This window comes from Ailuropoda melanoleuca, chromosome 13 (genome assembly GCF_002007445.2).
Source record: "Ailuropoda melanoleuca isolate Jingjing chromosome 13, ASM200744v2, whole genome shotgun sequence".
Taxonomy (NCBI): domain Eukaryota; kingdom Metazoa; phylum Chordata; class Mammalia; order Carnivora; family Ursidae; genus Ailuropoda; species Ailuropoda melanoleuca.
The window spans coordinates 46140087-46154372 of NC_048230.1; the positions used below are offsets into that span (position 1 = coordinate 46140087).

General features: G+C 58.0%; 1 protein-coding gene across 4 annotated transcripts; it reads left to right on the forward strand.

The window, feature by feature from the left end:
* The first annotated feature begins 1138 nt into the window (after nucleotides 1-1138).
* LOC117795623 lies at nucleotides 1139-8357 on the forward strand. 4 transcript variants are annotated; one of them, XM_034640838.1, is made up of 5 exons: nucleotides 1143-1373; nucleotides 2444-2651; nucleotides 3815-3918; nucleotides 4020-4209; nucleotides 4639-8357. In XM_034640838.1, exons 2-5 carry the CDS (start codon nucleotides 2604-2606, stop codon nucleotides 4939-4941), a joined length of 645 nt encoding a protein of 214 aa, XP_034496729.1. In that variant the 5' UTR covers nucleotides 1143-1373; nucleotides 2444-2603; the 3' UTR covers nucleotides 4942-8357. The 4 variants fall into 4 exon arrangements, 1 of the variants encoding a protein (XP_034496729.1); XR_004619694.1 differs by having other exon boundaries at nucleotides 1139-1373; nucleotides 3815-5001; nucleotides 5102-8357; XR_004619695.1 differs by having other exon boundaries at nucleotides 1149-1373; nucleotides 3815-4209; nucleotides 5102-8357.
* Nucleotides 8358-14286: the final 5929 nt, after the last annotated feature.

The window sequence follows — 14286 nt, forward strand, 5'->3', positions numbered from 1 at the left end:
TCACAGCCTGCCAGGGAAATGGTCCCAAACCAACGAGGACCTAAACCCTAAACGTCTACTCAATAAGTTTGGGAGTACCAGGGCCCCCCCACCTGGCACTCAGGGGGCCCCCTGCCCAGTGTGTCTGAGATGCACATCTGGGAGCCCTCAATCCCGGGCCCAGGGGGACTGGTCACCCTCCTCCAGGCCACTGGGGCTGAGCTCCCGCTGTCGCTCTTGCCCCGTGCATGGCCCTCGGGCTGAGCTCAGGTCCCACACGGGGCTCATGGACGTCCCGGCGCTGGTCAGCTTGGTGCAGGTGGCCGGGGCAGTGGTGCCCTCGGGCCGAGCTCTCGGGCCCCTTCAGCCTTCCCTGTGGCTTCTTCCCCACAGCCTCCCGGCCTCACACCAAGGCCCGGGCCCCGGTGGGTGCGTGAGCACTGCCCCCCCACCCCATAGGGGAGGAAGCTGAGGGCTTGGCTGCGGGCTGAGGCCTAGGGTGGACGCTCGAGGCTCTCAGGCCCTCAACGGACACTTGTCCTCGGATCCACAGGACCAGGGCAGGGAGGCTGGACATTTGAGGCTCACAGGCTGGGACGCCAGGGTGTCCAGGACCGCTTGCGTGGTGAGCGGTGCTCTCCTTCTCTCAGGCGTCACCACATATCCCTTCCCCGAATCACCTGCCCTCCCCCTCCCCCTGGACGCATGGCCACCCTGTCTCCCGCCTGGCCACCCTGAGCTCCGCCCGGGCTGCTGAGCGCTGCTCCCGGTGACTGGACTGGGGCAGGGCCTGACCCCTGGGCTGTGCCTGGGTGGGCACCTGGACAGAGGGGTCCCTGGGGACACGGAGGCCTCCCCGCTGCGGAGGGCTCACGCCAGCCCTCCTGCAGGCCGTGCCGCGTCTGACCTGAGTCGCCCCGGCCCCGGGCTCACACACAGAGCCGGTCTGAGGAGCAACGTTATCTGCAGCAGGGCTCTCATCCGGCCCCGTGTGGAAATGCGGCCAAGCACTGGCGGGCAGTTAAAGCCACAAACGGCTTCAATTCTTACTGAAATGCAAACAGCTCTGCAGAGGGGATGTTGAGAAATGAGCCCTCTGCAATTTTTAGAAACCAGACAGCAAAAACTTGTGAGCGGACTGTTGGAAACGGAAGCTCTGCTCACCCGCGGGTGGGCCGTCCGAGGGGCCGTCCCCCAGGTGAACTTCGGCAACTTGCTGACCCCACTCGGCAGTCAGAGCTGCCTTGTCTGGCTCTGCCCTTATGACTCACTGAGGGAGCAGAGCACAGGGATGGGTGCACAGGAGCCGCGAGGTTGATGGATGGAGGGCTTCATGGAGGAGGCGACTCTGGGCCCAGCTGAGCAAGTGGGGGAACATGGGCATCTAGAGGGAGGTGAGAGCACAAATGTCACGGAACCCGAACCTTCCTTCCACTGGATTAAAGTGTGGGCACTGGGAGAATACAGGGCGCGGTGATCCACCCACTTTCCCAGACTTGAAAGCCGCTCACCCCTTCCTCCAGGAAGTCCTCCCTGCTGCTCCACCTCACACCACTCATAAGTCAATGTTGCTCTTCCTTGTCCTTGTAGGGAGCCCCGGGAGGGGTGCAAAGAGCCGGACTGGTCCCGTGTGCACTCTTTATGTGCTGGGGGCTTTGGGCAACCCCAGGGCTGTGTGGGGACCATTGGATGCTGCCCAGTGAACAACACAGGGGGTTGGGTGCTGGGTTGCCCTGCACTGGCCACAGAACCAGGGGCCCAGGACACAAACGTGGCTGTCTGTCCCTTGGCCCACACTGCTGGCCTTGCCCAGGAGCCAGACCCAGCTGGTCCGGGGCAACATCTCTCCTTAGACCCTGAGGAAGGATCCAGGCCTCTTTAGAATTAACTCGGGGCGGCTTCCTGGGCACCCACGCCTGCCTGCCCTGGGGTGGTGCCTCTCAGCTCCACCGTGGCCCTCGGCCCTCGGGAAGCTCCTGCAGACCGAGGCTCGGGGCTGTGGATTCCCAGGCCTGGGGCCGTTTGCCACGAAGGCTTGCAGGGTCCACGACTTCCAGCCTAAGCCTCTCCCTCCAGCCTCCCTGGGTACGCGTCCTTGTGGAAACGCACGTGCAGCCGCCCCATCTGTGCTGCTTGCAACAGTCTCTCCAGCGCCAGCCCGGGGCTCAGAGCTGTGGGCCAGCGGCCACGAGTGGTGACACTCATCGGAGCCCTTCCGTTGAGCGCCAGTGGCCTCCCCGAGCGCAGAAGTTGGCCCCAGACCTGCCTGCTGGATGGGCTCTGTCAGGGAGGGAGGCTGTGGTTCCCGGCAGGGACAACCTTATTTCTTTTCGGTGGCAGAGGCAAGCCGTTGGTGTCTCACCGTGCTCCGGCACTCGGACCCACCTGTTCCCGGAACCGCGGCCGGGCTGGCTGGACCCCGCCCTCCTAACCCCTGCTGATTGCTGCCCTCTGTGCGTTCCAGGACCGTGCTGACGGGCGGCTCGGGGAGACCGCAGGGGTGGCCGATGGAGAGATGTCCGCCCACAGTGAAGAGTCCGAGGGCCTGTGGGGGGACCAGGGGGCCTTCACGGGGCCTCGTGAGGGGAAGGACGTGACCGGACCTTGTTTCCCAACCAGATCAGATGGTCTCTCTGGGACTCGAGGAGCACCTCTGGGACCAGGGAGCACAGGTGAGGCTGCGACCCTCGTTCCTGCCACGTACTCCTCAGGAGCACCGGAGCCCACCCTCCAGCCCGTCAGCGTCGCCGAAGGAGAGGCGGGAGGGACCCACGCATGGCCTCTGGCTTGCAGGCCACCTCTGTGCCGCTCACGGGCATCTGGCAGCACTGCGGCCCCGCTCGGCAGTAAGGGAAAAGCTGGCCTCCTGGCTGCACTTAGGTGGCCCCATTATTGGGAGAGCATGGTACCACTTGACCCCCAAATCAGCAATCAATAATGAAGAATAGCAATGAAGAAAGCTCTCGACGCTTGGGAAGCACTTGGCCGGTCTCTAGCGCCCGCACTGCGCAGGACAGCTGGCCTCTCCAGGGCCCAGCTTGTAGGTGGCAGGGGACAGCAGGCGGGACACGTGATGAGAGTGAGGGGCGGCCTGGGCCTGTCGCCTCCAGCCCCCCAGGCCAGGCACCTCTGGGGTTTCCTTCATAAAGAGCCTGTCCTTCTGGGTTCCCCTCTCCCGCAGTGGCCGTTTCTCCAGGGCAGGAGGAACGAAAACACATTTAATTTATTGCTGATAGAAGTGAAAATCCCCGAGAGTGGGGGCCAAGCTGCTGGGACCTCCTGGAGAGCTGTTCTGCTCGCGTCCTGGCATGCGCTTGGGTCGTAACCCTGGTGACTCCAGCTCACAATGTCATGGAAGGGGCCGGGCAGTTGACCCAGGGATGCCCCATCTATCTTGTGAATTAGTTAATAAGGTCAGGGAAGGATTCCATTAAAACTCAGCAGGAGGTCCTCCAGAAAGGGCTGGAAGAGGTTCTGAATGCTTTAAATGCCAACTAAGAAGCCCCCCCTTGGGGCCGGGATGAGGTTGCCTGTGACCGCCGCCCCCATGCTGCTGACCAGCTGAGACTTGGTGGACTGTGCCTCCTTTCAGCTCCCGCCTGGTCAAGCGCTGGGGTTGGGACAGGGTACGAGATCCCTTGGCTCTTTTGGGAACCACTGGGCGCAGGCAGGGGATGGGGCAGGGGTTTGGGGCTGGAGGCAGAGCCACCAGGAGCCCTCCCATGCCTGGGGCAGGGAACTCAGGCGGGTGGCGGGGGCATGCGTGCACCGGGGTGAAGAGAGCCGGGGATCCTGACCACACCCCAGCCTCACTGCCTGTTGCCCCCGTTTCCAGCTTGCCCTCAGGCCAGAGCAACCTCCCGACCAGGGTCCCAGCATCCGCGCCTGCCCCCTGGCCCGCCCAGTGCAGCAGAGCCATCTCAGGTCTCCGTCCCAGGAGTAAGCCAAGACCTGCTCTGCACACGTGTCCCTTTGGGCTTCATAGTGGCTATGTGGAGGCACCTTCATGGGGCCCCTGACCCAGGCTCGGTGACCCGCAGGTGCGCTGAATGTTACGGGCCTGGAGCAGAAGCATGGACCTGGAAGCAGCCCGACAGTCATGGGCGCCCGTCCCCTGCGGGGTCACGAGGGCCATCTGAGCTCCACTTCGGCTCATCACAGTGTCAGACAGGAGCTGGAAACCTGAAGACCTTCCAGCCAAGAGTCAAGTGCCTGACCCGGTGCAGGCAGGTAGGACACCTGGCGGGGCTGGGGCGGGGTACTGAGGTTGGTACCAGGGAAGCCTTTTCCACCCCAGGCCAGATGGCCACAGGGAGCGGGCAGTGACAGCCCAGCAGTCCCATGTGGAGACAGCGCCCACCGCACAGCAGGGAGGAGACGGAGGACACGTGCCCCGAACTCACTTGCCGCCTCCTGCCGCCTCCTCCTGGGTCTCCCATGGGCCTCGCCTGGCTGGCTCAGGGCCGGTGGACAGAGGAGGTGGGGGGCTGGGGGGAGGGGTGGACGGACGCCGCCCATGCTGCTGCCTCGGTGGGAAGATGGGTTTGCCCTGCCAGCCTCACCGGTCACTACTGGCATCCTGAACGATTACAGATGGAAGGGGCCCTGGGCACGCCTGACCTTGGTCCTCTTCCTCCCTATGCTCCACCCCCACCCCAGCCAGGGGCTGAGTCTGTGCAGGGGGGCCAGAGGCATTTCCTCAGCTGGAGACGCCCAGAGCACGGCCCTGTCTCGGCTGGTCCGGGGCTGTCGGAGCAACCTCGTCGGAGGGCTGTGAGGTCCGCGTGCATCCCCTCCCTGTCCCTGCTCGTGCGTTTATCGAGGGGCCCGGCTCCTGCTCTGCAGCTGGGCCTGGGGGACCAGTCACGTGCTCAAGAGACACAGTGCTGTGTCTGCACCGGAAGTGAGCCCCCCCCGCCCCTGGACTGGCAGCCCCAGTCCCACCTTCTGCTTCTGTCCTGAACTGTGGTCTGGTGGAGTCATTACACCAAAACATATGTCCAGGTCCCACCCCCAGAACATGTGAGTGTAAGCTTACTTGGAAAAAGGGTCTTTACAGATGCAATTAAGGACACCGAGATGAGGTCATGCTGAATTAGGGTGGCCCTACATCCAACGACAGGTGTCCTTATAATCGAAGAGGAGACACACAGACAGAGGAGACACCACGTGAAGACAGGCAGAGACCGGAGGGACGCCCGGGGCCACCGGAAGCTGGCAGCAGCAGGAAGGACCCTCCTCTAGGGCCACGAGGGAGCGCGGCCCTGCCCACACCTTGGTTTCAGACTTCTGGCCTCCAGAGCTGTGAGGGGCTAGGCTTCCGCAGTGTGAGTAGCGTGGTCTGTGGTCCTTTGTTACCATGGCCCCAGGGCTCAGGAGACCCTCTCGACAGACAGAAGCAGAAAAGGTGCTTGGGTACAGCCTTTTCCAAACATGAGTATCTGCCCCTGGCGGTTTTAATCGGATCACCAGATCTGACATAAATGTAGGTATTTTAATACATGAGATGGGCGTCTTTTAAACAAGCTGTCAGGAAAATGAATTGCAGGAAGTTGAACGGGTGTGAACCTTGTCTAAGTGCCCTGCGATTATCTGGGTCTAGTGTGCGGGCAAGTGTGACGGGGGTGCCTCACAGGAGCCTCGCTGCTCCGGAAAAACCTCCTGCGGCTGGGGCACGCTTCCCGACCACCGACCCCCGCTCAAGCATCTGTCCGGAAGCCTGCTATAGCTGGCTCGTGCTTTCCCCAATCTTCAGAGCCTCTGAGGGTGGAACGGGCCCCCTGGGACCTGTACCCTTCCCAGCCCCTGGCCTGGCAAGTGCCCCGCTCCCTCCTCAAACTGCACCCGGCACCAAGGCAGAGCAGGTGTCCCCCAGGTGGGCTCGAGTCCCCGGAGGACAGCTGGCTGCAGCCAACGGGCCTCGGGGCAGGGCAGAGCCTAGGGCCCAGGCATTTGCCAGCCTGTGGGGGACAGAGGGGCCTCTGGGCTGACCACCTTCCTTCCTGCCTCACGTGGGCATCACGGCAAGCACTGCACAGGACTGGCCAGCCCCAGCGGCTCGACGCCTTGCTCACACAGGCTCCTGTCTGCATTGTCTCACCATCCTGTCTCCTGCCCTGGACCCTGGTGCCTGTGCTCCTGGCCTGCTGTCTCGGGAAGACGGGCTGACCTCCTGGAGCCACCAGACAGCGAGCGTGCGCCAGAAGCTGGTTTTACAGACGTGTCAACACCGTTCGGTGGCTGGGCCTGCCCCCGCCCCCCGGGCCCCTCCCCGGAGTGGGGAAGATAAAGCAGGGAGGTGACGGGGCTCCCCACACAGAGGACAGTCCAGAAGGGGGTCTCCAAGCTGCATGGGCAGGACTGTCCCTGGGCTGGAAAGCTCCCTGCCCCCACTCGGTGCTCCTTCCCGGTCAGGGTTTCCAGGAGCAGCTGGTGCTGCAGATCCAGAGATCTTGGGACAGATGTGATCGCTTCTCCCTCAGCCCCAGGCAATAAATAGTGACCCTCGGCAGCTTCCGACCGCGCACATCCTGTTGGGCCCGGGGCCTGAAGCAGATGGACTTACACATGGACAGTCTTTGATTTTGACTCCGTACCAGCAAGTGCTGGATGTCCCGGCGCACGGGGCTCCCGGGTGACACGACCCAGATGCACTTCCACTCCCGCCGGACCCTCGCGAGCTGGAGGCTTCGCGGTCCTGCCAAACAGCGGCGAAATTAGACTCCGGACAGCAGCGTCCCACGGCCTGCCGGGAGCAATTACAACGTCGTCACTCCTGAATAGGGACGAGTCCCAAACAGCCCAGGACTCTCGGAACTTCAGGAGGTTGAAATGGTGTGGGTTTTTTTTTCTTTTTTAATAGAGGAAGTGTTTTTAGTCATAAGAGCACAAAACTCGCTGAAGAATGCACTTAACCTTTAACTGTGTCAAGGGAGAGGTACTGAGCTCTACAGTAAATTCACCTTTTAACAGACAATGAGCTAAAAATGTTTAAGTCCAAATAATGTCACTCCTTTTCATAAGCTTCAGTATAAGATTTACTCAAGCACAGCGGCTATCTTTGACTTCCCGTTTCTAGGGTAGCTCTGTTTCTTTGTTGGGTATTCTGTTGCGACTTTGTTTTAATAGTTCCTTTGAACCAGTCTTCTATCATAAACTGTCTCAGATATTTTTGAAAGTAGGCAGTGTTTAAAATCCAGGGCTGACTCCCACTTGGGGTACTGGACTAGCTCTCCTGTCATAAACAACTATGGAATTGTAAGTGCACCATCCAGTTGTTCTCAGACACGGGACAAGCTACAGTGTAAGACCGCGGTGGCCGAGAGCGGGGAGACTCACGAGTGAGCCCCACCATCACCTGTTTCTCTCCTTGAGGACGTTTTCCGGATTGCATCACTGGGAGCTGGGGTCTGGACACAGCATGGCTATCCCGGCGGAGGAGACAGAACTCAGAGACTGAGGCCACAGAGCAGTCTGAACATGCAGAGAAAGCACTCGAAAGGGGGGCCCCTGTGGTGGGGGTCCTCAGAGCCTGTGAGGGGCTCTCCATGGCCTCTGTGCTGGCTGGGCTGTGTACTCGGACTGAAACCTTGATAGGCTTATGGCCGGTGGCTGGCCATAATATCTGGCAGGGCTGGAGGGCAGAGGCCTCATGAACACGCCGAGTGTCCTGCTGAGATGCCAGGAGGCCCACACCTGAGGAATGAGCACTGTGCCCTAGAGGGGGGCCTACTCCAGACCCGCCTACGTTAGCCTCCAAACAAACCCCCAAATCCACAGGGGACACTGAGCCCAGAGTTGAGTTGAGCCCAAGTTAGAAGGGCTCGGGCTTCCGTAAAGCTGCATGGATGAGGTGTAAGCCAGATGATGAGTCTGCAACCGAAAGGCCTAAAATGCAGGAATCGACACTCTTCAAAGGAAGATAACAGAACGCAGAGTGTCTTCAATGCCTCATCTTCAACATTCAGTATAAACAAAAAATTACTAGCTATGCAAAGAAACAGGAAAATGTGACCCATTGATAAGAAAAAAAAAAGCAATCAATTAAAACAGCCCTCCAGGTGAGCTATGAGAAGTGGGAAATATCAAGTGGGAACGGGGACAATGTGAATTCTTATCAGACTCTGTAACTTAAGGATGCAAGTTTACAGCCCCAGAGCAGCCATTACAAGGACAAATACAGACAGGTATGCCTAAAAATGTTAGTCGAGGAAATAAAATGGAATACCCTGGCTTCCCCATCAGAGGACTAAGAAAAAGATCTCTGGGGGCACCTGGGTGGCACAGCGGTTAAGTGTCTGCCTTCGGCTCAGGGCATGATCCCGGCATTCTGGGATCGAGCCCCACATCAGGCTCCTCCGCTATGAGCCTGCTTCTTCCTCTCCCACTCCCCCTGCTTGTGTCCTCTCTCGCTGGCTGTCTCTATCTCTGTCGAGTAAATAAATAAAATCTTTAAAAAAAAAAAAAAGAGAAAAAAAAGAAAAAGATCTCTGGAACTGGTGAGTGTGGGAGGGAATCTCAGCAAGGAGAGAGCTGGAAAGGGGACCCCTCAATTCTGTGCATGAACTGACACAAATCTTGGGCTCACACTTGACCTGCACATGCGTGGAACACACGTAAAGAACCGGAGTAAAGGAAGGACCTGAGAACTGCACTGCGACATAAACCACCTCCCCGAACCAGGACGAAACCCTGAGTGGTGCGTTTGTGGGGAAGAGCGGGACAGTGCGTGCAGGGCGTGCCAACGGGACTGACGCTGGAGCCACCGCCACACGCGGTGAGGCAGAGCTGCCCTCTCTGGGCTCCCTGTGCAAAGGAAAGAACCCGCCGAAAACATCGACATTCTGCAGAGGGTTCCAGATAACCCAAAACAGCACAGCAGTGTTCAAGGTGTTCAGAAAGTAACCCCAAGCACTTGATGTGGAAAGAACCAGGAAACTATGACGAACTCTCACGGGAAAGACAGTAGAGACTGCTCTGAGGAAAACTCAGATGGGGGGACCTCCAGACGAGGGCTTTGGGGCGGTGCAAGCACCAAGCTCCTTGAGGTCCGGGCAACGCTCTTGAAACGAATGGAAAGATACAAGTTCTTAACAGATGAAAAGAAACCACACTGAAGAACCAATGGAAGTTTTAGGCTAAATGATGAAATGCTGTCAACCAGACTGACCGTCAGGGAGCCACACACCCCACAGAGCGGGCACGTCATTCACCAGCACAGACCGCGACTCTGGGCCGCCAGACCAACCTGAAGTCCTTTAGGGAACTGAAATCACGTGGGTATGTTCTCTAAGCACATGGAATGACAGATTAACGACAGATGTTGTCAACATCCGGAAATTAAACAACACGATTCTAAAAAGTCCACAGACTAGAAGGAGAGTCTGAGGAGAAATAAGAGAGTATCTCGAACCGGATTAGAATACGTTTCAAACATTTTGAAATGCCACTAAAGCAGCATTTAGGAGGGAATTTATAGCATTCAGTGTTTAAACTACAAAGGAATAAAGGCCCTGAGTCAATAATCCAAGCTTCCACCTTAAGAAATCTAGGAAAGCTGAGAACAAATTAAATCCAAACCAAGCATGAAAAGGAAATGAGGAAGGGAGCATTAATAAATAAAAACGGAAGCAGGAAGACAACAGAAAAAATTCATGAAACTGAAAGCTGGTTATTCAAAAAAGAGTAATAATATTGATAAACTCCCAGCCATACGGACCAGGGGAAAGAGGGTGCATGGGTCAGCGGCACCAGGCACGAGAGGGAAGAGGTGGCCACAGGCCCCGCAGGCCGTGTACGGGTGCCAGGAGTACCACAGGCCCCGTGACCCCAAACGTGCAGCTTTGATAAAATGCACCAATTCCTTGAAAGACACAAGTCGCCAAAACTTGCTCAGGCAGAAGTGCGACACCGGACTCTCTCTACGCCCACGGAAGGGAGGGGATTCGTGGCTGGAAACCATCCGACAGAACTCCCGGCCCAGATGGGGTCACCGAGGAGCTCTACCGAACCTTTAAAGAGCACAGACGATCGCTTCCAGAAAACAGAAGAGGAGCAAGTACTTCCCAAGTCCTTCTGTGAGGCCGATGTGACCCTGAGACCGAAACCAGACGAAGATGCACAAGAAAAGAAAACCACAGACCAATGTTTCTCATGAGCATAGACACAAAAATTCCCCACAAAATAGTAAATCAAGTCCAGCCACACGTACAAAGGACAGCGTGTGGCCAGGTGGGGCCGCACCAGAGAGACAAGGCCGGTTCTGCAGTGAAAACTAGCAACACTTCCCACCGGTACAAGGCCCCAGAGTCGTCAAGTCCGCACAGACAGAGGCAGAGTGGTGGTCTCCGGGGCAGGGGGAGGAGGGCCGGGGAGGGGCTGTTTGGTGGGGACAGAATTCCCACCGGGAGGGGAAGGAGTGCCAGCCACGGGTGGTGGGATGGTCGCACAGCGACGTGAACGTGCTTGTGCCGCTGACATCTACCCTTAAAAATGGCTAAAATGGTAAACTGCGTGTTCTACATATTTTGCCACAATAAAAAAACTAGTCAATGTAATTCACTATATTAGCTGAGGAAGAAAATCCACATGGCCACACCGCCGGAGGCAGGAAAGCACCGAACAAGATCCCACATCCATTCATGATTTCTCAATCGGATAAACGGCCTCTACTAAAAACGTAAATAAACCAAAGGCTCGTCCTTGATTGTACAGTGTAGAGACTTTCTCTCTAAGATGGGGAACAAGGCCAGGAAGTTTTCTCTTCCGCTCTGATTACGTATCGTCCTGGAAGTCAGAGCCAGCGCCGTAAGGCAATTAAAGAAAATTAAAGGTATAGAGATGGGAAAGGAAGAAATACAACTTTCTCTATTCACAGACAACATGACTGTCTACACAGAAGATCCCAGCGAACCCACAAAATAATTTCTAGAATTCCTAAGTGTGCTCATCGCGGTTGCAAGACACAACGGCAACATACCAAACCCGACCGCACTTCTGTGTGCTAGCCATGAAAAACTGGAAACAGAAAAATAATTCCCAGAACATGAACACTTAGCTATAAATCGGACAAAACACGCTAGGATCTGTATGCTGGAAGCCAGCGCTCATGACGGCAAAGGGGACCCAACTCCACGGAGGGACGCTTTGTCCTCGGGACTGGATGTCTCCGTGGGAAGACACCAAGTCTCCCCATCACAATTGACACATCGACCTGATTTCAATCAAAACCACCTCACGCTTTGTCGTAGATATTAAAAAGCTGATCCTAAGATTTACGAAGAAAGCAAAAGGCCGAGAGTAGCCAAGCGGCGTTGAAAACGAGCCCAGCTGGAGGACGCACGCTGTGTGGGACGCTTGCTGTAAACCCTGGTGCTGGAGACGGTGTGGGGGCGGGGACGGCGCAGACACACAGACGGAGAGGGTCTGGGCAGAGCCCCGCACCGGAGGTCAGGAGACCTTTGATTAAGATGCCAAAAAACTTCTGTGCAGAGAAGATCATCTTGTCATGGGCAGTACTGACCACGTGGGGATGTGCATATAAACGAAGGCACCTGTATCTCACCCTATAGAAAAATGAACTCAAAACACATCATAGGGGCGCCTGGCCTGGGTGGCACAGCGGTTAAGTGTCTGCCTTTGGCTCAGGGCGTGATACCGGAGTTATGGGATCGAGCCCCACGTCAGGCTCCTCCGCTATGAGCCTGCTTTTTCCTCCCCCACTCCCCCTGCTTGTGTTCCCTCTCTCGCTGGCTGTCTCTATCTCTGTCAAATAAATAAATAGAATCTTTAAAAAAAAACCCATCATAAGCCCGAATATGAGACATGAAACTATACAGATGACAGAAGATAGCAGGAAAGAAGATCTTCGTGAAATCCTAGATTTCAACAAAAGCAGGATCCGTGAGAACGTCTGATAGGTTGGACTCCATCAGAACCATAGCTGCTTGCTCTGTGACGTGCAATGTCAGGAAAATGCAAAGAGGAGTCACAGAAAGGGGGCTAAGTATCTGCAGATTACGTATCTGGACAAAGGACTCGGAGGCAGAATGCATTTTAAAAACTCTCAAAATTCAGCCATAAGAAAGCAAGTCAGTTTAACAATTGGGCCAACTGCTCAGGCAGACCGTTTGGCAGGAAGGTCCACAGCCGCCAACAGCATATGGGCAGGCACCCCACGTCAGCAGGCATGGGGGGAACACGCATCAAGCCACGGCAGGATCCCACGGCTCACTCTCTGGACGGCTCAGTGAAAGCAAACCCACACCTGGAACTGACCGGCACCGGCGTGGCCAGGGTGCAGAGCGCTCGCCTTTCCGCGGGCTGTGGTCGTGCGGCACGGCACCCCACCTTGGAACAGCTTGGCAGTTTCCTAGAAGGTGGAACACGTTCCTGTACGACCCCACAAACCGACTCCTAAGTGTTCACTTGGGAGACACGAAAATGCACGTTCACGCAGAATCCTGTACCTGAACGTTCGTTCGTAGCAGCTTTATTTGTAATTGCTCAAAACTGGAAACCACCTGAATGCCCCTCACCTGCCGAATGGGTGAACCAGCAATGGCGCCCTCCAGGAACAGGCACGAGCGATTGCCGCAGCAACAGCGCGGATGAATTCCACGTGCCAGACTCAGCAGGGGGCACCCCAGAGCCTCCACTTACACGACCGGGGTGGGGCGTGGCTACCCCCAAAGCGACAGCACCAGACAAAGCTTTGGGGCGACAAGACGGGCCTCGATCATCTGGGGCGGTGGTTACGTGGCTCTATGCGTTTGCCAAAACTCAGAAGTCAACACGAGAAAAGTGACTTTTACCAGGTAGAAATTTTAAAATAAGGGTTTCCTGCAGGACCCTGCACATGGATGACAGGAAACTGCTCCCAGCCCCAGGAGGGGGGTTCCCCAAATCAGAGGGCCGGGCATCCCCACACACGTGGCCGCACTACTCTTGTGCGTGGGTCGCAGAGCCCTCACTGGGCGCCCGGAGCCGTGCCAGGCACGTCGGGCATGTTAAGTCACCAAGCCACAGTGTCATCGCTGCCCGTGGCTGGCCGGCGAGGAAGTGAGGGGCACGAGTCGTGAGGCTCCCCCAGGGTCCGGCAGCGGGCGCCCGTACTGCTGACGACACACCCCACACTTCCCTCCCCAGCAGGGTGGGGGCGCCCCTGCCGCCTTCCCTGCCCCACCCCAGCCCCGCAGGCGTTCCCGTGTGAAGCCCCCAAAGCAGGCAGAAGGAGGCTACAGGGGAGCAGCCCCACCACTGGGCACTGGGTGCGGCTCGAGCGCCCTGCCCTCTCTGGGCCGTGGCTTCCTGGCGGCCTCCAGGGGGCTGCACTCTGCCGGCCTCAGCCAAGCCAAGTGTGGGGGNTTCCCTGCCCCACCCCAGCCCCGCAGGCGTTCCCGTGTGAAGCCCCCAAAGCAGGCAGAAGGAGGCTACAGGGGAGCAGCCCCACCACTGGGCACTGGGTGCGGCTCGAGCGCCCTGCCCTCTCTGGGCCGTGGCTTCCTGGCGGCCTCCAGGGGGCTGCACTCTGCCGGCCTCAGCCAAGCCAAGTGTGGGGTACAGCTGGGGAACAGCAGGGGTGCTGGGCGCCGGCAGAGCCCGAAGCTGTGAGCTCAGCAACATCGTCCTCTCCTGGGTGGCGAGTGGCGGGGAGAGAGCGCTGCGGGCTTTGGGCTCCCCACGAACGTTCCCAGGGCCCCTCTTGTCCTTGTGGGCCACTGAGCCTGCAGGAGGACGGTGCAGTGCCCAGAGGCCATCAGAGAGAGGACCTGGCCGCCCCCTGGAGCCTTCACAGGATGAGGCCCCGGGTGCTTCATGCTCGTTTCCGACAGACTCACTGAGACGTGATCATTTACATTCACTAAAATTACCCCTCAGTCCCCAGCTCCGCGAGTCTTCATAACCGCCCAGCCGCGTAAGCACCGCCACAGTCCGAGACGCTGAACGTTTATCGTCCCACGTCCACCCCGCCCCCAGCCCGTCAGCCTCTCATCTGTCCCTGTGCGTTTTCTGGAATGTCCCGCAGGGGCAAGTGCGTCACGGGCGGTCTTCTGAGGCTGCTGCCCTCGCTCCGCGCACTGTTCATCCGTGGACTCCGGCTCTCAGAGAAGACCGCAGACAGGCTGGGGAGCCCGCCGGGACGGCGCAGAGTCTAGACAGGGGCGGGAGTGGGTGCGGGGGTGGGGTGGGGGCGGGAGGGGCAGTCAGGGTGCAATGGGGGACAGAGCTCCCCTTCACGAACGATGGCCCTGTTCTGGGGACAGGTGGTAGGGGTTGGTTGAGACAGTGAATTTCATGTTCTGTATC

Excerpts from the sequence above, each read along its gene's own strand:
- LOC117795623 (XM_034640838.1), top strand. The coding sequence starts at position 2,604 with ATGGTCTCTCTGGGACTCGAGGAGCACCTCTGGGACCAGGGAGCACAG. Across the intron at positions 3,919-4,019 it reads CTCAGGTCTCCGTCCCAGGA|GTGCGCTGAATGTTACGGGC; the intron begins GTAAGCCAAGAC and ends GGTGACCCGCAG. Across the intron at positions 4,210-4,638 it reads GCCTGACCCGGTGCAGGCAG|CCAGGGGCTGAGTCTGTGCA; the intron begins GTAGGACACCTG and ends CCCCCACCCCAG.